The 23658-nt window shown below is 38.1% G+C and overlaps 1 protein-coding gene and 1 long non-coding RNA gene across 13 annotated transcripts in view; one reads left to right on the top strand and one right to left on the bottom strand.

Moving 5' to 3' along the window:
- neo1a (neogenin 1a) overlaps window positions 1–23658 on the bottom strand; it is a 180151-nt gene that overhangs the window by 68858 nt on the left and 87635 nt on the right. For all 12 annotated transcript variants that reach the window (XM_079598740.1, XM_079598743.1, XM_079598735.1 and 9 more), the window contains exons 3-4: window positions 12284–12559; window positions 7813–7963 (exon numbers count right to left, since the gene is read on the bottom strand). In XM_079598740.1, coding sequence (XP_079454866.1) covers window positions 7813–7963; window positions 12284–12559 — 427 coding nt within the window. The remainder of the gene's footprint in view (window positions 1–7812; window positions 7964–12283; window positions 12560–23658) is intronic.
- On the top strand, window positions 15190–21691 carry LOC306991206. The gene is made up of 3 exons (XR_013796049.1): window positions 15190–15266; window positions 17811–17884; window positions 21584–21691. It is a non-coding gene; the product is annotated as an uncharacterized lncRNA (long non-coding RNA).

Here is a 23658-nt window from a genome sequence, read left to right as displayed (position 1 = left end):
CATTCATTTATTTCTTCTTCCTCCTACTCCTGTCATGGAATGTATTTTTGTCGGTTTGTTGGATTGTTGTTGTGGCATTTCGTGTTGCATTACCATGAAAAGAGAATACATAAATAAATGAAATGAAAAAAGAATCAAAATAAAAAACACATACTAAAAAAGATTAATAATAATTCATTTGCTTTCCAGCAACTCATGTGACCACCAAAGGACTGCCAACATGCACATATCTTGTTAAAATACTCAAATATAATGACTATATAATGAACTATAATTTACACAGATGATACTCTAGATGTGTTTGAAATAGAGCAAAGAAGTGAAAAGTGAAGTGGTTGGTGACTTTCCAACAATCAGACGGGCCAGAATTATAGCTTTAAAGGGGTGGTTGAGTATGATTTCACTTTTCTAACTTTAGTTAGTGTGTAATGTTGCTGTTTGAGCAGAAACAACATCTGCAAAGTTACAACGCTCACAGTTAAAAACAAAGGGAGATATTTGCTTTTAAAGAAATGTTTTTTTAAGGACTACAACAAACGGCTGGTAGGAACTACATGACATTCCTCCCGGGTTAGTGACATCACCAACCCTAGAATTTGCATAAACCCCGCCCCCTGAACACGATTTAAAGATTACCATGACATAATATGCTAATCAATGACTAGAAGATAACTACACATAAGATACATAAATTCTTCATCAACTAACCAATCAGAAATGTCCTGTTGCTTCTACATGTTTTCACTTCTTCTTGAGTCTCTCCATCATTATCTGACTCCGGTTTGAACATAAAAGGCTAAAGTTTTTGAAACGTTCAGTCCGTGTGTGTGTGAGGTAAAAGGACACGAGCTGTTGAAGCTCCGCCCCCTGTGTCGGGAGCAGCAGCTCATTTGCATTTAAAGGGACACACACAAAAACGGTGCGTTTTTGCTCACCCTCAAAAAGTGACAATTTCAACATGCTATATAAAAATATCTGTGGGGTATTTTAAGCTAAAACTTCATATACACACTCTAGGGACATTATTTCACATCTTGTGAAAATGGCATTAATGTATACCACTCATTTAACATGGACCAGATCTTATGCTTAAAAGGCAGGAGTCTGGAAACACAAGACTATAAATGACATTACTTGGTATCCAAACGATAATATCTAATTCTATTTAACAAATGGCTTTCCTTTCCTCCCTCTCTTCAGCTCGATGTGCCAGTCTTCAGTATTTATCCTTCAGTGAATCCAGCCTGTTGTTACACTCCCACTAAGAAGCCCGAGCATCTCCTCAAACCTGCTATTATCTCTCTCAGCTCTCGGCCCAGTGACTCCTCCTGCCGAGAAGATCTCATCCTGAGAGATGGGAACGCTGCTAGTGCCAGCCGTTGGAACGACTCCACGCTCAATAAAGCACTGTTTGGTTTTCGACATTAGAAAAACACTTTTTCCCCAACACACACACACGAGGGAGCTCGATCTGTGAGGACTGATGGACTGTGTCGACTAACACACTGAAGCACATGTACTTGATCTTATATTTAACTGCAATGTGTTATTCGATATTACATTTAATGTTAATATGTTTTAAATGTAATAAATTGCAGCTTCAGCATTACATATGTGACCCTCGATCACTAAACCAGTCACGAGTCGCACGTGTATATCTGTGGCAATAGCCGACAATACATTGTATGGGTCAAAATTACAGATTTTTCTTTTATGCTAAAAATCATTAGGATATTAAGTAAACATCATGTTCCATGAAGATATTTAGAAAATTCCGTATATTTTTGTGAGTGAACGCAGCACAATAACGAACATAAATGGACAATGTTTTCTCAATGTTTTGATTTTTTTGCACCCTCAGATTCCAGTTTTTCAAATAATTGTATAGTTGTATCGCCTGAGGCCTCATCCACACTGCTGCGTTTTAGAAACGGAGAATTAAAACGAATACGATCTCCATCCACACCAGCGTTTTAGCTGCGTATTAGAATTGATCTCCGTCCACATTAAAACGACTGAAAACGCGGATCACGTGACCATTCACCAACACTGGGCATGCGCGTGCCGGTGTAAACAGGCGCATGTCGGCAGTTGTAGGATTGTAAAATGCATTATTTACTTGCACAACAGCTGCTAGCAAAGACATCAACGTCAGTAACGCTTGTAATTCGTTATCCATGTTGCAGTCACTAACGTTACGTAGTCCAGGCTGGTTTTGTGTTTTCTTCCCGGGGACGGGTCATGTGATGGGTGGCTGACGAATCAGGGAAGGATACGCCATGACTGATGACACCCAATCATAGAGCCGAGCGTGAGCCTCTACGTCATCGTTTGTAAAGTCCTCCGTTTTGACCGTCTTCACTAAAACGCCCTCCGGAGATTCAAAACGCAGTTGATTGGTAGCGTTTCTAAACTTCTCCGTTTTTAGGTCTTCGTTTTTGCCGTTGTAGTCTGGACAGGAGGTGCAAACGTAGCAAAAGGTCTCCGTTTCTAAACGAAAACGCAGTAGTGTGGATGGGGCATCAGCCAAATATTGTCCTATCATAAACCATACATCAATGGAAAGCTTATTTCATTTTTTAAAAATGACCCATGTGACCCAGGTTTTGTGGTCCAGGGTCACATATGAGTGATTAGAAATTATATTTAAATACATGACATTCAATTTCCAGTCAAAATTAAATTACCATAGGCAATAATTTGGTTTAAGTGCCGTTTACACGACACCGTTTTCAAGTAAAAACGTAAAACTTTTGATGCATTCTGGCCGCTCATTTACATGACAACTGCGTTTTGGGTGCTTGAAAACGAAAACTTTCAAAACAAAAAAAAAAACCTCAAAAACTCAAAGTGCACGTTTTTGAGAACAATCTCCGTGTAAACTACAAAAACGTGAATCTCTGAAGACGATGACGTCATGCACATGCGTATTACGTGTTCAGGCTATAGTGTTTTATCGCCATCTACTGGCCTGGAGCAGAATACAGCGTTTTTTTGTCGTTTTCGCGGATCCGTGTGAATGCGGATCGTTTTGATTGTTGATGTTGTCTGTACGCGGAAAACTCAAAGGAAAAAACTTCCCAGTTTTAAGCATATCATTGTTGTGTAAACGTACCCTTAGTTTGCACTTAAGTATATTCTTTCAATGCATATAATTTCTGTAAGTACAGTTTTTTATAGGTATGCTAAAGTGTATTAGCCTACCTTTCCCCCTCTAGACTCTATTGCAAACAGGATCAATTTGATATCTGGAGAGTGAGCTGAAAACAGCTTTTAATCTTGTTAATACACATCCTGAGCAAAAGGCTGCAGAAATTATAGGCCATTAACATTGATAAGCAACTCTGCCAATGGTCATCCTGCAATGATTTCATCCAACCCTTATATATCAGGAGAGTAGCAGACAATGATAAACCCCAAATTGGATTTTAAATGGGGTTTCAGAGAATCAAGGACATGGGAACAAAGGGACAGGATGAATGGCTAGTTGGTTGATCAGTGGTTTCACTGAACTGGTGCAGATGAAAACCCCTCAGGGATCGTTGGCCCACCTTAATGATCCAGTTTTTCCATCCGGACAATCAATTCATAAGGCAAACTTCACAAATGTGACCCTGAATCACAAAACCAGCCACAATAGCCAAAGATACATTGAATGGGCCAAAATGATCGATTTTTCTTTTATGCCAAAAATCATTAGAATATTTAGATCATGTTTCATGAAGATATTTTGTAAATTTCCTACCATAAATATATAAAATGTTTATTTATGTGAGTAATAGCAGCACGATCGTGAACAGAAATGCACAACTTTAAAGGAGATTTTCTCAATGTTTCGATTTTTTTGCACCCTCAGATTCCAGATTTTCAAATTATCATATCTCTGCCAAATATTGTCATATTCTAACAAACCATACATCAATGGACAGCTTATTTATCCAGCTTTCATTTGATGTATAAATACATGTGACTGGTTTTGTGTTCCATATATAATAATTTCTAGAATCTCATTCATTATTAGTTTATTTTATGTATACCTGTAGTTTACATCATAAAATATTCATATGACAATATGAACTGAATGTCTCTGTACTGTACTATAGAAATATTTGGATATTCATATTGCACAGTATGATCAAAGGGACCGCGAGCGTGTTTTTGTACAACGTTTAAATTGTGTGTTAAGGTTCGGAGGATTGAAGTCACACTTCATACGGACCCCGATATGAGGCAATAAACAGTAACTCTCACTGTACGCTTTCATCTCTGCTCTGCCTCTCCGACTCCACCGTTTACCGTGGTTAATCCCCGGAGCGTCTTCAGAAACTCAGACATACGTCAGGACCGGGCTTGGATGCCTCGTCTGATAATACTAACCCAAAGTCCTTATAAATATTCCCCATTGCTCTTCCACTCAACCTTCCCAATTACTGGCTGACAGTCCTTCAGGGAAACACCGGCACTTTTTAATTGTCAAGAGCAAAACATCGTTTTCAGTTCAAATAACCTCAGCGGTTTGATTAATGAAGTCATCGTGTGAAGACGGCAACTCTGGGGATACTTGCATTCAAGCCAATGTATGTGGTAATTATTGTTATGACAAACTCACTGGAAGGCAATTATTAGTGGTGTTTACTAAGGAAAGCAACACCATTAAAATTGCTCATACTAACGGTTGGGGATTTGAGCAAAAAACAATTCTGCACTTTATGTTCAGACAAGAATGATGAGTGTCTTGCTTTTACTTTTCTAAGCAATCTGGACAATAAAACAGGTGAAAAAATACCAGTTGCATTGAAGGAGGAACATCTCGTATAGACTAGAGAACAGAATTTCTTTCTTTTCTCTTTTGGTTTGAAAACCAATCTAAAAACCTCACAGATCTAGCTTATAAAAGACTGAGAAGTTTACATGGAGAAACCGTAAAAGAGTACAGGGTCTTTCCACATGTTTTGGCCAATGAAATTCCTTGATTTTTCTTTGACTTCCCAGTCGTTCGCAATCGGCTGATATTGATTTTTATAAATTTGAATCATTTAAAGGGTTAGTTCACCAAAATAAATAAATTCGGTCATCATTCACTGACCCGTACGTTGTTTTAAACACATCGTCATCTCTGAAACACAAATGGAGATATCTTTATTGAAACGTGAGATTTCTGTTCATATTGAAAGTCCATAACCAAAACTTTTGTTTATTGGTTCTCACGCGTTGATGTGCTCTCTGTACTGCATGTGTGTTGATCAACTAAATCTGTTCATCATAAATCTACAAAGCGATCATGTCGTCATTCAGAAGATTTGCATTAAATCGCTCGATTCATGTGGATTATGTTTTTTGGATCAGGTTTTAAATTGTCTAAGGTTTGAAAACACCTTCATATGTGTTTTGAAGATCAACAAAAGTCTTATGGGTTTGGGACGACATGAGGATGAGTAACAGATTGCAGAATTATCATTGTTGGGTAAACCTTTAATACCACTGTTAAATGTATACTTAGAAAATCTCATATAAATTAATTTATAGTGCCCAAATTCACTTGTAGCATTTAAAACAACTGATTTTAGTGTTTTATTTTCAATTAATTTAGACAAAATAGTGAAAAATACAAAAATTAGAACATCTTTATTTGAATTAATTTTCCAGGCCTGGAAATTTTGCTTATATTTCCAGGTTTATCAGGGCAGTGCATGGAAACAGAACTTAATTTCCTTTGGACACCCAGCTAATGAGAATGAAGCAGGAAAAGGGTCTTATAGGTCTAATCTCTGAACAGCCTGGCAATGTTTCTCAGGAGAGCGGTGTGACAAAGATATTATGTGTGTGTGTGTGTGTGTGTGTGTGTGTGTGTGTGTGTGTGTGTGTGTGTGTGTGTGCATGTGTGAGAGGGTGAGTGTAAGGGTGTGTGAGTGTGAGTGTGTGTGTGTGTGTGTGTGAGGGTGTTAAAGGGTGAGTGTGAGGGTGTGTGTGTGTGTGTGTGTGAGAGAGAGGGTGAGTGAGTGTGTGTGTGTGTGTGTGAGGGTGTCAAAGGGTGAGTGTGTGTGTGTGTGTGAGGGTGTCAAAGGGTGAGTGTGAGGGTGTGTGTGTGTGTTTGTGTGTGCATGTGTGAGAGGGTGAGTGTGAGGGTGTGTGAGTGTGTGTGTGTGTGTGTGTGAGGGTGTCAAAGGGTGAGTGTGTGTGTGTGAGAGAGGGTGAGTGTGAGGGTGTCAAAGGGTGAGTGTGAGGGTGTGTGTGTTGTGTGTTGTGTGAGTGAGAGGGTGTGTGTGTTGTGTGTGTGAGAGGGTGAGTGTGAGGGTGTCAAAGGGTGAGTGTGAGGGTGTCTGTTGTGTGTGTGAGAGGGTGAGTGTGAGGGTGTCTGTGTTGTGTGTGTGAGAGGGTGAGTGTGAGGGTGTGTGTGTTGTGTGTTGTGTGAGTGAGAGGGTGTGTGTGAGGGTGTGTGTGTGTGAGGGTGTCAAAGGGTGAGTGTGAGGGTGTGTGTGTGTGTTTGTGTGTGCATGTGTGAGAGGGTGAGTGTGAGGGTGTGTGTGTTGTGTGTTGTGTGAGTGAGAGGGTGTGTGTGAGTGTGTGTGTGTGTGAGGGTGTCAAAGGGTGAGTGTGAGGGTGTGTGTGTGTGTGTGTGTTTGTGTGTGCATGTGTGAGAGGGTGAGTGTGAGGGTGTGTGAGTGTGTGTGTGTGTGTGTGTGTGTGTGTGTGTGTGTGTGTGTGTGTGTGTGTGTGTGTGTGTGTGTGTGTGTGTGTGTGTGAGGGTGTCAAAGGGTGAGTGTGTGTGTGTGAGAGAGGGTGAGTGTGAGGGTGTCAAAGGGTGAGTGTGAGTGTGTGTTTGTTGTGTGTTGTGTGAGTGAGAGGGTGTGTGTGAGGGTGTCTGTTGTGTGTGTGAGAGGGTGAGTGTGAGGGTGTCAAAGGGTGAGTGTGAGGGTGTGTGTGTTGTGTGTTGTGTGAGTGAGAGGGTGTGTGTGAGGGTGTCTGTTGTGTGTGTGAGAGGGTGAGTGTGAGGGTGTCAAAGGGTGAGTGTGAGGGTGTGTGTGTTGTGTGTGTGAGAGGGTGAGTGTGAGGGTGTCTGTTGTGTGTGTGAGAGGGTGAGTGTGAGGGTGTCAAAGGGTGAGTGTGAGGGTGTCTGTGTTGTGTGTGTGAGAGGGTGAGTGTGAGGGTGTGTGTGTTGTGTGTTGTGTGTGTGAGAGGGTGAGTGTGAGGGTGTCTGTTGTGTGTGTGAGAGGGTGAGTGTGAGGGTGTGTGTGTTGTGTGTTGTGTGAGTGAGAGGGTGTGTGTGAGGGTGTGTGTGTTGTGTGTGTGAGAGGGTGAGTGTGAGGGTCTCTGTGTTGTGTGTGTGAGAGGGTGAGTGTGAGGGTGTGAGAGGGGTGAGAGTGAGTTTGTGTGTGTGTGTGTGTGTGTGTGTGTGTGTGTGTGTGTGTGTGTGTGTGTGTGTGTGTGTGTGTGTGTGTGTGTGTGTGTCTGTGCGCGCGTGTGTGTGTGTGTGTGTGTGTGTGTGGACGCTTGCAGTCTTGACTGGTATTTACACCTCTCAGGCGGGCGCCGTCACTGTAATTATTTCCTCGGGCATCTGGGACGGGACGGGGCTGAATGCCAGCAGCACAGCAGACGTTCACGGAGAGCGATCCCTAAAAGTGGACACTGCTGCCACAGCGGGACTCAAAGCTCATGTTCGTCACACTGGCAACACACCGAGGAATCAATGCCCTGCTAGTGGAAATCACTGTCTGATTTAGAGCTCTGGATCTATTAATAGCAGTGTCTCCATCCACCCTGGACATCTGTGAAGACAAAACTGATGCAAACTGAGATTGAAATCCCTACCTGTCCTCAATGAGCTGGTCTCTGTGCATCCATGTGACGGAGGCTGTGGGATATCCCGTCGCCACACAGGGGAGCAGCACGCTCTCCCCCACGACTTTAGACACTGGTTGAGGCTCCAGGAGAAACTCCAGGGTCCTCTCCTCTCCGGATTCTGCACAACACAGAGAAGTGGATGCAGTCAGTGTCTGCACATGTGCATCACTTGACCAAAAAAAAAAAACCTAATTATTTAACAAAAAGAAAAAAAATATAATAAAAAAATTATACTAATATGATTTTTTAAATAAATAAATAAAAATAAAATAAAAAATACTCTAAAAAGTATTGCATTACTTATTACTTTCTAAATCCCATATCAACCTCGACCAGTTGAACAATACAAGGATAAACATGAAGCTGCTCTTTTAATTCTATCAAATAATTGATATAAAATTGCATAAATTATTCTTAATTTAAAGTGAGAAGGTTGCATTAAAAACATACATTTTAACATTTTTAACATGACTAAAATTTGATGTTAAATCCACTAGTTTTATATAGAATGGTTCTATAGTCTATACAGTATTTATTTAATGCAATTACATCAGAATAACTGTAATTAAAGTACAGGGAAATTAAGAGTAATCCCTTACTTTACTTTACTCAAGAGAAAAGTAATTAAATTTCAGTAATTCATTACTTAGTAATGCATTTATACCCAACACTGTTAACTATTAAAGTCACCACGAAATCAGAATTGACGATTCTAGTTTTTTTTATTTTTATGGAATATTGCAGTGTTTACCATCAATTATTTTTCCGTGCACATCATTTTTTATTATGTGCCTCGTAATCTGGACTCAAAATAACTTCCCCTCCCTCTTCCCCGACTTCTCTTCTCTGATGACGAGGGCGGGGCTATAACCTGTCACTCACATGAGATCGACCAATGGCCCTACCGTTTCACTCGGATATATGTCACAACAGAGAAGAAAAGACTACCGCAACTTCTTTACGTTTATGTTTCTTACTTCAATGGGAAACTTTTACCTCTTATTTAAGTGATAGTTCACCAAAATATAAAAATTCTGTTATTGTATTTACTCACCCTCAAGTCATTCCAAACTTGTATGACTTACTTCTGTCGAACAACCCAAAACAAGATATGGAATGAATGGAATGGAAGTCAATGGGGTCCAATGTTGTTTGGTTTCCCAACCTTTGGTTCCACAGAGAAAAGAGGTTTGCAACCACATGAGGGTGAGTAAATGAAGACAGAATTTTCATTTTGAGGGGACTGTCTCTTTAAGGGCCGTATCTTGCACCCTATTTTGCAACCGACGTACAGCGGACTTTACCCTCCACATACGCACGTCTGTAAATTAGGGAATGAACTTGCACTCGGTTCAGCGAAAAGAGGAGGCGTGTTCCGGCGCAAACGTTCCCTGCTGCTATTTTGCGGCTTCAGAAAACAATTCCGCCATTGACCAGGAAAAACCTAGTCTAAAAGTCAGTTGCGTGTTATTCAGATGCTATTTTAAAGGGATAGTTGTTCACTTTAAAATGAGAGTTCTGTCATCAACTCACCCTCAAGTTGTTTCAAACCTGTATGAATTTCTTTCTTCTGCTGAACACAAAGGAAGATATTTTGAAGAATGTCGTTAACCAAACAGTTAACTGGTCCCATTGACTTCCATAGTAGGAAAAAAAAAGTCAATGGGACCAGTTAACTGTTTGGTTACCGACATTCTTCAAAATATCTATGATACCTGTTTAACCGAAGCTTATTTGTGTGGGTATCTCCCATCCTCATACAATGTCACTTCTCTGTGTTTTACGGCCCTGACGAGAACGTCGGTCTCCTCGGCTGTGAATCGCTCCTGGCGTGTGCCGGCAAATCCGCCGTTATAATAGCAATCCGCCATGGAACAAGCGCGCCTGCTCTTAAAGGGAATGTGAGAGGACGCTCTGATTGGTTTATTGCACACCCAAACCACACCTATGAGTAATGAAGCGACTTCAGACCAACACATTTTAGATTTGTGTCGGGCCGAGATCCACCCACAAAGTTACTTGTGTTTCGCGTTTGATACTTGCATTTTAGATCGTTAAAATTGGGCCCTGAGTATGAATGTAACACAATTTGGGCTTTTTTGGGGGGGCTTAAAAAGTAGGCTAAGATAAGATATCAGAAAAACACAAACTCATGCTATTGGTTGAGCTAGAAGTTTATATTTCATGACGCTCAAACAAACAGCAATGTTTTAAAAGTGCCTCTCCTTGGGGATCCTCTACAAATGACTTACTTTTATTCTTTTTTAACATTTACTGTATAGACAGTAAGTATGCACTCAACCTTTTAGGCTTAAGCTCTTACATTTTTCTCTTTAATACTCGTTGTTTATTGATCTCACTGAGGGAAAAGGAAATTATTTTATTTCTCTCTTCACATATCACTGCTTCATGTTGCCTTCTGCTCGTGTTTGGTGTGATAACCTCGGCAGGCGACGGGCTTCAGGCCTGGTTTGCGTTCTGCATGCTGAGTATCTGCCACAAAGCAGCTCAGCTCTCTTTAACTTCAGCATAAATTACATTGTTCTCTTGATAACACCACATGTGGCCGTCCTGCTCCAGGAGGCTTCCTTTAAAACGCTCTCTCTCTCTGCAACTGTGTGAGTTTCAGTAGGGTATGAAAAATCACATCAGAATCAATGTCTTGCATTTTTATTGTCAGGAATGAAGGGAAATTGGCCTTTCCTCCTAAGAGCTTTTGTTCTTTTAAGGAGGAAAACTTTTTTGAACAAACCCAACTGAATTTATGTTCGTCATGGATTAAAAACGTCTCATATAAAGGGTTATGAATAAAATAAAATAAAGTTTTAAAGACATAGTATTATTACATTTCATGTAGTGTGTAATAGCGCTGTTTGTGAATGTAAAAGGTGGGCAAAGATTCAAAGATCATTGATCAAGAATGCATGCATTTCCAAAGGATAAGGATTAAGACTCCGGCTCAAATTGATTGGTCTACTCTGTTCTGATTGGTCAGATGACCCAGTCTGTCCTCACAGTAATACAAACACACTTCGACATTGTATGGGGATGGGAGAAACCAACCCAAATTAGCTTCAGTTAAACAGGCGTATAATAATTTGGGTACATGTGTAAGCTAGGTTTATGCCTATTTTTTCACATCTTCGGACACCACAATGATTTCCCTCATGTGGTAATATTTTTCCCAGTAACGATGATGCTGTTTTACTGTATTAATTTGAGCCAGAGTCATAACCTTTATCCTTTGGAAGTGCATGAAAAGTGGATCTGCGATCTTTAAAACTTTGCCGACCTTTTACGTTCCCGAACATCTCATTTAGAGCAGAGTAGACCAATCACAAAAGACTGGGCTATCTGACCAATCAGAGCAGAGTAGGCTCTCTGGAAGGCGGGGTTTAGAAAAGCTGAATCCTTTGTGGAGACGTTTCAGACACTGTGAGAAAAGAGCTGATGTTGCAATATATAGCTATATATCATGAGAAGATTAACGTGTTTTTTTTATCTTGGATGCATGAAAACCTATCGTTCAGGTGAAACTCGAAAAATTTGAATATTGTGCAAAAGTTTATTTATTTCAGTAATTCAACTTAAAAGGTGAAACTAATATATTATATAGACTCATTACATGCAAAGTGAGATATGTCAAGCCTTTATTTGTTATAATTTTGATGATTATGGCTTACAGCTTATGAAAACCCCAAATTCAAAATTAGAATATTGTGAAAAGGTTTTCATAAATGTGGCGACTATGAACAAAGATCAAATATATGCATCTTTAAAGATTACAACATTAGTTAAATGTATTAACTAAGATGAACTAACAATGAGCAATACATTTTGTTCAATATTTATTCATCTTTGTTAATGTTAGTTAATAAAAATACTGTTCATTGTTTGTTCATGTTAGTTCACAGTGCATTAACTAATGTTAACAAATACAACCGTTGATTTTAATAATGTATAAGTAAATGTTGATATTAAGATTAATACATGCTATTGTTCATTCTTAGTTCATGTCAATGAAGGAAGTCAACTAATGTTAACTATTGAACAAATTATATTTTTGGCCTTTTATTGTGGACAGCCTAAGGCACACCTGTGCAATAATCATGCTGTGATTTGTGAACAATATTTGAGAGAAATAGGCCTTTTGTGTACATAGAAAAAGTCTTAGATCTTTGAGTTCAGCTCATGAACAATGGGGGCAAAAACAAAAGTGTTGCGTTTATAATTTAGTTCAGTGTAGTTGTAATCAACCTTATTGTAAAGTGTTACCGATTATGGTTGCTACATTGTGTTATTTCATAATTATAATGAACTTAGTATTATTCTAAAATATAATCAAAATTCTAAATGTTAAATCATACAAAGCAGTCAAAAATGTAAATAAAAATAAAAACACATGATACATTGATGTAATTTTAAATGTAATAGCTACCGGGCAGTGTGTGTAAGTGCGCCTCTTCGCTGGTCTTGATGGGTCTGGCGTTCTCGATCACGCATCGGTACAGGCCGGCGTCGGTGTCGCTGGAGTTACTGATGACCAGAGCTCCACTGGCCAGTGCAAACACTCTCTGGTCCAGCGAGACCGGCTGCTTGTTTCGTTCCCAGCGGATGAAGGACACCAGATCAGGGTTGACCTCACAGTTCATCACGTGACTGTCCCCGACGCGCACCGACGCCGCTTCCGGCTGACTGAGGAACCGCGGTATTCCTGAAAACAGAGACGACATTAGAAAAATTACAATCAATTATAGACATGCACCGATACTACATATCTCCACCGATTATTCAGAATGACTGTTTAAATTTCTTTTAAAAAAATGACCAAATTTGAAAGGTGAGACTTTGTTTAAAGTTCACTCAGTGAAAACACATCGTGGAGCAGAGAGGATACTGACAACACGCTGACAGACAGGACAGACCAGTTTACTTTTCAGTTACTTTTTATATTAAACATATTAAACAAAGTCTCACCTTTCAAATTTGGTCATTTTTTTAAAGAAATTTAAACAATAAATAACGTTTTGTGGCTCTTTAATGTGTCTGACAGGTCGCTGTAGAGCCTCAGTTAAAGCTGCTCGTGAACCGATGATCTCTTCCTTCTAGTTCATTTATAGCATCAAATAAACATGAATGAACATCAGAAGGAATGTTGTTTTAACCGCGGAAAGGCGTCAGTACACTCCACTTTTCAAGTTCAAATCCTCCCACGTTAATCTACTAACTCTTCCTGACTGCTTTGTACGACAAAATGGCGGTTGACGAAGTATGATTGGTCAGATCACCTGTCAATCAAGCTCCCTGCGAAGGGTCAATTCTGAGTCCAATAAGCAGCTCTTTAGAGCTGAAAAAACTTCTGAAACCCAACAGCATATTGTACACTCCAGATCCTGTCCAAACTATGATTCATAACTTTGATTCAACATAATTTACATCATCACTCAATATTTTCAGTCCCTACATGGCATTTTACTTATAAATTATATAACACTTTCTTGTTATGGCATTTGGTTCTTAATAAGTCAAATTATACAAACAAGAAAAGCAGACCTGTATGTAAATATTGCATTTTTTATTGTAAACAGCAATATCATTTATATCCTGTATTGTTATAATGTAATTAATTTAGTGAAAAACATTTTATTTTATTTTGTACTTTTTGCATCAAATATTTTGAATCATTACTCCAGTCTTCAGTGTCACATGATCCTTCATTAATCATTCTAATGATGTTATTTTGCTGCTTTATCAACTTTGAAAACCGTTGTGAGGCTTAATATTTTTGTGGAAACTGTGATTCCTTTTTTTCCCCCAGGATTCTTTTGATAAATAAAACAGCATTTATTTGAAATATAAATGTTTTTGTAACAATTTAAGTGTCTTTGCTGTCACTTTTTGATCAATTTAATAAAAGTATGAATTTCTTTTGCAAAAAAAATGTACTGTTCAAACTTTTGAACAGCGGTGTAGCCTACATTACAGCAAAACTTATGAATCTGGGTTGATATAATTTATGTAGAAGTATTGAAAATAAATAACTAGAGATCTGCAAATGAAAATGTATTTCACATCTAATGCCAACATGCTCCTTTTTCCACAGCCGTCATCTCATGCTGGGCAAAGTAAATGAAATATCTCTATGAGATATCAAATAACTTCTGAAAAGCGAATGGCTTGCAGAGGCAGATGAAGAAACCCGGGAGAAGTCATGGACTGAACAGGACACTTCTGATAAAAAAAAAACACTCCAGGAGGGCAGGATTTTATTTTATTTTATTTAAAAGGCTGAAGAGGGATCTATATTTAATTCCTCAAGTCTTCCACATGATTTTAACACTAAAGCAATTCAGTTGAGGTCATCGAAGCAGTAAGTTCATCACTTCACATTAAGATGAGCAAAGCGTTAAACACTTTGCCCAATTGCCTCCACTTAATCACAAATCACTCTCATTAGAGTTGCTGCTCATTTTACATTTGTGTCTACAGTACATTATAAAAAAAAAAAAAAACATGATTTGTTATCACAACTTTTTATCTTTTGTCAAATCACCTTGGATAATTGGTGTGGTTCAGATAACATCATATTTTGAATTTCTATTTATTAAGCCAATATTCTTCATTGTATTAACTCAAATTTGTCATTTCAATGAACTCAAAGTTTTAAGGCAACCAGGTAACTTACTTTAAGTTAAACCAATAATATTTTTTTACAGTGTATCTGAGTCCTGCCTCATAGGGACATCAAATTATAAAAATAATATACATTGTGTGCAAACTGAATGTAATGTTTTTGGACATTTAACTGCATGTGAAAATGTATTAGGTTAAATTACATTAAATGGAATTAGCTTAACTTTAGTGAGATTTTTGACTCGCATAAGTACATTCACTGTAAAAAAAAAAAGGAAAAAAGTCATGATTTTTTTTTATCACAAATGTTTAAATATATTTGTAATTTTGAAGTTGCAAAAGTTTAAAATTATACTTTACATGTGCTTTAGTATGTTGGTCAACAAAAGTGTATTTCTTTAAAGCGTGACAAAAGATTATTAAAACAATTTACAATGCACTTTAAAGCAAAACTTGATTTGACATAATTACAAAGTGCACTTTTAAAAGTGTGTTAAGAAACACTAATGAAAGTGCACTCTATTTAATTACACTTAGGCCTAAGCTGCCATTTATTTAACTAATATTATGCAAGTAGGCCTACAGTTTTTGGTTTACTTATGGGCTTTTTGAGCACTTGAGATGCTGTTGTGACGATTGCTATATGGAGGTGTTCAGTTTTATTTTCATTTTGGAAAATAAACATGTGATCGCTCTCCTCACTAATACACTGTTTCTGGTTTTACACTAGCATGCTTCTTACGTGTTGAGAACTAATGCATATCAGACCATGTTACAAGGGAAATACTGTAAGTACAAGTATAAATCAGATACTCTAAGACTTTTACTTAAGCAGTACAGTTGTAATTTGTACTTTTTGCTGTAAGATATCTCCACTTAACTTAAGTATGGTAAGATTGTACGAGCTGCGTTAGCATTAGCATCGCTGCTAAAGCTCAAAACAGAGACCCATGAACATAAAGACCCGTATACATGTCTTTGTGAGGGACAAGGAGAGAAACGTGATGTGGATTCCTTTGTCTGGCATTAGTCGGTTACCGACACGCCATGCTCTCGCTCTCTGTTAATGTGAAAGAGCATGCAGTGAGAGATGCTATCAGCGCTGAACAGAGAACAGCATTCATTCATCTCCACAGGCTCTGCTTTATAACAGCAGACAGAAAGCTTTCACAGAGCTTTAATACCCTTATAAACTATACACAAAATCAGCCTTTTACAACAGAACAGCTTTTAAACTCTCACAGGAAACTTTAAGATCCAGGCATAGTTGGATACACAGTAGGCCTACTTAGCTTATGTATGGCTACAGTATAAAATATTGTATAAAATACAGTATATTTAAGGGACAATGCAAGCTGGTTTATGCAAAAAAAGAAAAAAAAAGAAAAAAAAAGCAAATAAATGAATGCATTATTTTAAAAAAAAGTAAATAATAATTTCAGATGGATATTTTATTATGTGAGAAGGCAGAGAGTAGTGATACCAGACATGACATTATGTAGAAAAATATGCCAAATCATACAGTTTACCAGTTATTATGCCAAAATATATGAGCACAGAATGTTGAGACCAATCAGCCAATGCCAATCAAGATTCATAAACACCGTTCCAGAAGAATTTGTGTCACAATTAATAAGTATAAAGTAAGAGCGCCAAGAACAAGACATCAGACAAAATAGTAGGGCTGGGACAAAACTTTATTGATTAATCAAATAATCTTTTCCCTCCCGGTTAATCTACGGTAATTATATTTTTATGATTAGTTGATTAATTCTTTGGTTAATTTACAGATAAGTAATAACCAATGATTTATCAATTATTAAAGGGTTAGTTCACCCAAAAATGAAAATAATGTCATTAATGACTCACCCTCATGTCGTTCTAAGCCCGTAAGACCTCCGTTCATCTTCGGAACACAGTTTAAGATATTTTAGATTTAGTCCGAGAGCTTTCTGTCCGTCCATTGAAACTGTATATACAGTATACTGTCCGTGTCCATAAAGGTAATAAAAAGATCATCAAAGTAGTCCATGTGACATCAGTGGGTTAGTTAGAAGTTTTTGAAGCATCGAAAATACTTTTTGGTCCAAAAATAAAACAAAATAAGACTTTATTTAGCATTGTATTCTCTCCCGGGTCTGTTGTGAATCTGCGTTCAGGACTCCGCAGTGACGCTGCTGACGGAAGACGCTGATGACGTGTTATCTGGTGCGCCCGAGCTTCGTTTACAGTCTGAGGGAGACGCACGCTATATTCAAGCTATTCTACATTGTTTGCGTGGATATCATTTTTTTAATGGTGCGTAAATGTGCATGTCGCGGATGAGACACTTTTACAGCGTGCGTTTCCCTCAGACTGTAAACGAAGCTCGGGCGCACCAGATAACACGTCATCAGCGTCTTACGCCATCAGCGTAACTGTGAAGGATTGACAACAGACCCGGGAGAGAATACAATGCTGAATAAAGTCTTATTTTGTGTTATTTTTGGACCAAAAAGTATTTTCGATGCTTCAAAAACTTCTAACTAACCCACTGATGTCACATGGACTACTTTGATGATCTTTTTATTACCTTCATGGACATGGCCAGTATACTGTATATACAGTTTCAATGGAGGGACAGAATGCTCTCGGACTAAATCTAAAATATCTTAAACTGTGTCCCGAAGATGAACGGAGGTCTTACGGGCTTAGAACGACATGAGGGTGAGTCATTAATGACATTATTTTCATTTTTGGGTGAACTAACCCTTAAATAACCGTAACTAATCTATGAACTTTTTTCTAATGATATTATTTATTTATTTATTTATTATAAAAGATTAGGTTTACGCAGTGTAGGCCTAATTAGGAAAGGTGTTTTATATATATATATTTTTTTTTTCATCTACAGAATGTTACTTTTATACAGAATGATGCCTTAAATTGATCAAAAGTGACAGTAAAGAATATTATACTGTTCCGAAAAACTCCATTTCTAAGAAATATTGTTATTTTAAAATTTTAATTCATCAAAGAATCCTGAATTTTTTTTTTAATCAGGGTTTCCACGAAAATATGAAGCAGCTCAACGGTTTTCAACATCGATAACAAGAAATGTTTCTTGAGCAGAATTTCTGAAGGATCATGTGACACTGAAGACTGGAGTAATGATGCTGAAAACTCCAGCATAAACCAACCGGCATGGGAATCCATGCTGGTTTAAACTGGTGGTTTACAGCAGGGTCCAGTAAAGCAAATATTCATAGTTTAGAGAACGGTTCAGGCAATGTGTTTTGGTGGCAGTGGAAACCCTCCCCGCTGTTTTATTCTTCCTCTGTTTCGTCCTCTAGATAGTCCAAGAGCAACATCTGCTGAGTGATTCATTACACTGGTGGAGATGCTACATGGGAACCAGTGATGTGCTGTAAGCTTGGACCACACACACACACACACACACACACACACACACACACACACACACACACACACACACACACACACACACACACACACACACACACACACACACACACATCTATCTTTATGAGGACATTCATTGACACAATGCAATCTCTAGCAGTTTACCCTAACCTTGACCCTAAACCGACCCTTAACCTCATTATAACCTTATCCCTAAAACCAAGTCTTGACCCTCAAACAGGGTCTCAGAAAGTGAGGATCGGCCAAAATGTCCTCACTTTACTCTCTTTGTCCTCAATCCTATGGTCTAAAACTCAAACTGGTCCTCACAAAGATAGTTTTACAAGTACACACACACACACACACATACACACCTCAGTACACAAGAACACTCTGCTAACTGGAGATGGGGATTGACAGAGCCATTAGAGTTTATTGGCCAGACTCTTGTGTGATTTCACTGGACAGGACAGTCCACTGCTCAGATTGTCCCACTGTTTAACAGCACTTCACCAAATCACTAATCTAACAAGACCATTACAGGTCAGCACTGAGGCACAAGAAAACTAACAATCGATTGGATGACGAGAACTTCCAACTAAGGCTATGCGTACATACACTAATCCTGATACATTAGAAAATGAATGTGGTTTGGCTATTGAATATGTCGTAGCTATTCATTCACACCGAGACTGTGATTTTATCCTGCGAAACCTGAGAAAAACGTTGGCACATTTAGTCATTTACTGAAAAGTGAACGGATAAATATATATTTTTAACTAGTATGTGCATGCTGTGTGCTATTCACTTTCAAGATACATGTTACTTTGTACAATCTTTATATTACATTCTTGCAAAGAGACAAAATTTACTCACAATTACTGAGAGGAATTGCATTTTCATGCCAGAAGAACTTTATCTGTATCATCTAAGTGAGGTTTTATAATGTTTTACAAATACGCATTAAGATGATTTTAGTGATTTCACACACCATTTTATGTAACAATCTGTGCATATGTTTAAACATTTTTTTTTAAATGGCTTGGTCGAATTCTAATGTGGAATGCGCTTCTAAGTACAACACACCGTTGCCATGAAAAACAGAGCGTTGCCATGGATCGTTGCCACACACAGGATTCTAACCGTAGAGACGGAGCGCATTATTTTCTTTAGTGGAAGCAATACAATCGTAACCTGCATAATGTATGTGCCAAAACAAACACCATAGCTTCGTAATGTTACTTGAGCAACAGCGCAAACTCATTCGGAATATTTTAAAGGCGTACAGCTGATGAAAAAGCAGATACGATTGTAGACGAAAATGAAAAGAGATTTTATCTTAGTTTTTATTTTATGCAAAACATTTTCGTCTCGTCTTTTTTCGTCAACAATAATGCATGTTAATTTAGTCTTAGTCAGCGTTTTTGAACAGTAGTGCAGTCTCATCATCGTCTCGTCTTAGTCATGGAAAAAAAGGTCGTTGACGAACATATTTCGTCTCGTCTCGTCTGACGAAATTAACACAGGTAAAGTGTAAGTCGACTTGCGTAGGCCGTTTGCTCAGAAAGCTAGTTATTTTAGTCGATAAAGTTTTAAATATGAATATTTTTTTCCGACGCAAACGCATCGCTTCACGTCAGAAGGCCTTTATTAACCCCCCGAGAGCCGTTTCGAGCACTTTTATCATGGATGGATGCACTTTGATGGACTTCCAAAAAATATACCCATTCACTGCCAAGAGCCAGGACATTTTCTTTTATATAACTCAGATTGTATTCGTCTGAAGAATGTCATATACACATAGGGTGGCTTCAGGGTGAGTAAATCATGGGCTAATTTAATTTTTTGGGGGAACTATCCCTTTAAGGCCTCCAACTTCCATTTACTCCAGTCAAACCAAGAAGAGAAAATCTGAGCGGGTATGAGCTCTCTTCTCCCCCGCTGGGCTGAAGCTCATTCATGGTTCATGTGAGACTCTGGATACTCTTCTTTATTGGGTCTAAGAGGCGGCAGGCTGCTCTTTAAAAAGCTACAGAAATTTACAGGCCCTCGGACAAACGGCTCCCTCCATTTTGCGGCAGGGTTTTCAGGCCTGTAGAGCGAGTCGATTTACTGACGCTGTTAAAGCTGGATATGAGGAGATAAATCTGGGGTTGGGAAGGTCTGGAATGAAAACAAAGAGACCAACCTGACCGCAGCGTGGGTTTGAGCAGCAGTGAACAGAAGAGATGGAGCGTATAACTGAAGCAAAGGCTCACACGTTACCAACTGTGTGAAATATATCACCATTACTTATTACAGGGATGTAATAGATGAACTCGTTTGAGTGTGTAAAGCAGAGTGAACATGACAATTTTTTTTTTTTACTATTTATCCGCCATTGACGGAAATTTCCGTGTTTTCACTGTTATACAGTAGGGGGCGCTATTACACATCTTCTGAAAGAGTACTGAATATCCAGCTCAAAACACAGGCGAAGAAAATGCAGAAACAAGCGATAGCATAATTATCGATGCATATGTAAAATAATGTGATCATCAACACTAAACAGCATATAAATCAAAACTGCCTAATGTTACTGAATGAAATGTGACCCAGGACGAGCTTTAGGACTGTGAAGCTTTGGGGTGTTGATGGACTCGATCTAATCTGTGTTTTGATCATCGTTCTGAATCTGATCCGGACATAGTTTTTTACAAAAACTGGATTTTCTCAGCTTTTTACTCAAAATGTTGCTTTTTTATTAAACTTACCAACATTCAAGTGTTGAAAAAAAAAATGCAAGAAGCTAGAACAAAATGTGGTGGTGTTGTTTTTTAAAGCAGAGGGTCTGTTCTTTCTTTTGATATATTGAATGTTTAGATATTCATACAAAATATTCTGGGGGCCATGATTTTTTTTTTTTTTTATGATAAAAAACGCTGGAGGTGGTTGCATAGACAGAGACACGTTTAAAAAAAAATATATATATTATTTTTTTATCGCTGGCAGGGAAAGAGTTAATTATACTATTAATGAATGTTTGGAATATCAAGAAACTGGCATGTACCTATTGCTTCCCAGTAGAGTTTAATTAAAAATATAGGGCCAGATTTACAGCGTGCACCAGCGCAAAACCCTCTTATGGCGTTAAAAACTACTGTCAGCATTTACTAAAGGCACACAGTGAAGAATTAGCGCTGAAAAGGCATAGACAGGGTTATTTTTGCGGCTGACCTTAATGCATTTGCATTTTGTAGGAGTTTCCCTTTCAGATGCAAAATTTATGGGAGGAGAGTATATAGATGAATCATGCAGTGAGATTTACTATGGTTTGCGCTAGGCTATAGTCAATTTACTGGTATTTGCTCCATTATTTAACAATTGTCTTAAACCAGACACTAATTTGCGCTGCTCTTGGTAGATTGTGTTGGTCATTATGGAAATGATCCGACTGCGTCTGTTCTTTAATCTGCACGTCAGTATTTAGCAGTATACACTTCATATTTCAAAGACAATAGAAGTAATTATAAACTTACACATAGATATGTACTAAGGTGGGTCAAAAACACTAAACAAGCATTATATATAAATCTTAACAATAATACATTTTCTTTCATTTCCATTAACATGCAATTAAGTGTCCAAAAACACCGAAACAATATATTTAAGTGCGAACTGCACGTGAAGTATGTTTTTATTATTTATGTTTATTTGTTTCCAGGAAAGGCCTTACACTGTATGGGCAAAGGTGTACACAGCTGTTTAAAGCCAAGACAAGGACTGCCCGTACACAGATGTGCGGATATGTGTATTCAAAGGTACGGAAAGGACTTTGCCTTGAGTTTACTAGAGTTCAAGGACATGAGAAAGCAGAAGCTGCAGAAGAGAGGTTTACAAATGCGGAGATAATAACCTAACATCATGTGTAGCTTATTAAACTGATGAGTTGTTTGTCACTACGGATGACAAGAGCTGATGCACACTTTAATGGTTAACTTATATTTCCCTTTACCTTTCTGGTAAAACATAAAAAGAAATGTAACCAATTAAAAGATTTAATTGTTTCCAAAAACAAAAAAAACGCCTACACAGAGGCTTTGAAAACTTTAAGCAAGAACAAATGAAAGTATTTGTTACACGAAAGTATTTAGAAAGGCTTATAATGTAGACCAGATTTGACTCACTTCTATACCTGAGAATAATAATTAATAAGGTTAAAGGTGTAAGATCGAAGTACACACCACAAAACACAATGTAGTTGTAAAACGTTTTATGCATTTTCTGAGAATTTGACGTTATAAATTGACATTTGTCCCTTAAAGTCCCCCTGTAGTTAATAATTACATATTTATTGACATATACAGCAAGATGACATATTTCTTCATGCCTTAAAATAGCTTGAATGTAACTCGACACCCTTGCCTCATTTAGTATTCGCGGTTCTATGAATATGCAAATGAGCCCCGCCTCCACTCACTCACTCAGAGATCCACTGGTTGACGATCACACGTTGATCTGATTGGTTACAAGGTAGTTTGTGACGTCAGAAACACCAGCGATTTCAAACCGTGTTTTTGAGACTGTCTTTGGTTCACTGCAGTTTTATACAGAAGTTACTCAGCAATGCTGTCGACTTATGAATTTACACATGGTTTGTCTTAAAGCAGATTAAAAACACCACATAAACAACATTAAAAGCTTGATATTCACCACAGGGGGACTTTAAAAGATTAGGATTTGATATTTCTGCTATCATATAAAAGTAAGATTCTCTTGCAATTTTTATTAGTATATGTAATTATGTTTGCACTTACTGTATATCAACCTTGTCAAGCTCAATATTTAAATTAGTCATCATTCAGCATAAATGGCACTGTTTAGTAAGAATGACCAACTTTTCCATTATCTTTTACTAAAAGGCAAGATTTAGGTTGACAATGACCACCCTTCATTTTCCTCTCATGAAATATTCATATTGAGGTTTGTGCAATCTTAACATGGCTTCGGCCCAAATCAGAGAGCTGTTTGAGCTCCAGTCATATGTTGTGTAGTTTTATAAATGTGCTGTCTAAGAAGGAGAACACTGCCAGCCATAACATGACCCAGTTCAGGGAGGATTCACACTGAGAACTGCATGTCACCTTTCCCAGCCGGTAAATGTTGCATGAGTCTGACAAGCAGAGATGCATATTTTATAGCGGCCTGCGAGATCTTCTGTTATGAGTTTAAATAGAGTCAACCAGACAGCTGGCTCCAAAACTAACCAGTGCTAAACTAATCTGTGTTTGGTTAAATACTCATAACTACCGAACGAAGATCGAAGTGTAGATTCTTCAGTCAATGTAAGTTAAGATGGGAGTTAAATTCAGTATAATGACTTTATTCAAATAATGACTTGCAAGAAGTTTAAAGACAAATATACCGGTGCGACTTGTGACTGTTTTTGTTATCCAGGGTCACATTTAATGATTGATTGTCACATGTATCACCATAAATAATGCCATATCATGCATTATTTATCGGCTAGTCGTGACTAGCTAGTAGTGAAGCAGCGAGTTACGTCGTTGTACAGGAAACACACCCCTTAACAAGAGAAGCTTTAAAGTTGGAATGAAATTGAAGTTGCGATAGTCTTTTCTTCCCTATTATGATGTATATCCGAGTGAAATGGCTTTTCGGACAATAATAAATGTAGGGCGGTGCTTGATTTTGTCCAGGGGAATTGATTGGATGGTTGTGGTTTGCTATTGGTGGATCTCATGTGAGTGACAGGTTGCCCCGCCCTCGCGCCAGTAA

This window comes from Phoxinus phoxinus (genome assembly GCF_949152265.1).
Source record: "Phoxinus phoxinus genome assembly, chromosome: 2".
In the NCBI taxonomy this organism is placed as follows: Eukaryota; Metazoa; Chordata; class Actinopteri; order Cypriniformes; family Leuciscidae; genus Phoxinus; species Phoxinus phoxinus.
The sequence above is the reverse complement of the archived record's forward strand: the minus strand, read 5'-3'. Positions and strand labels throughout refer to the sequence as shown.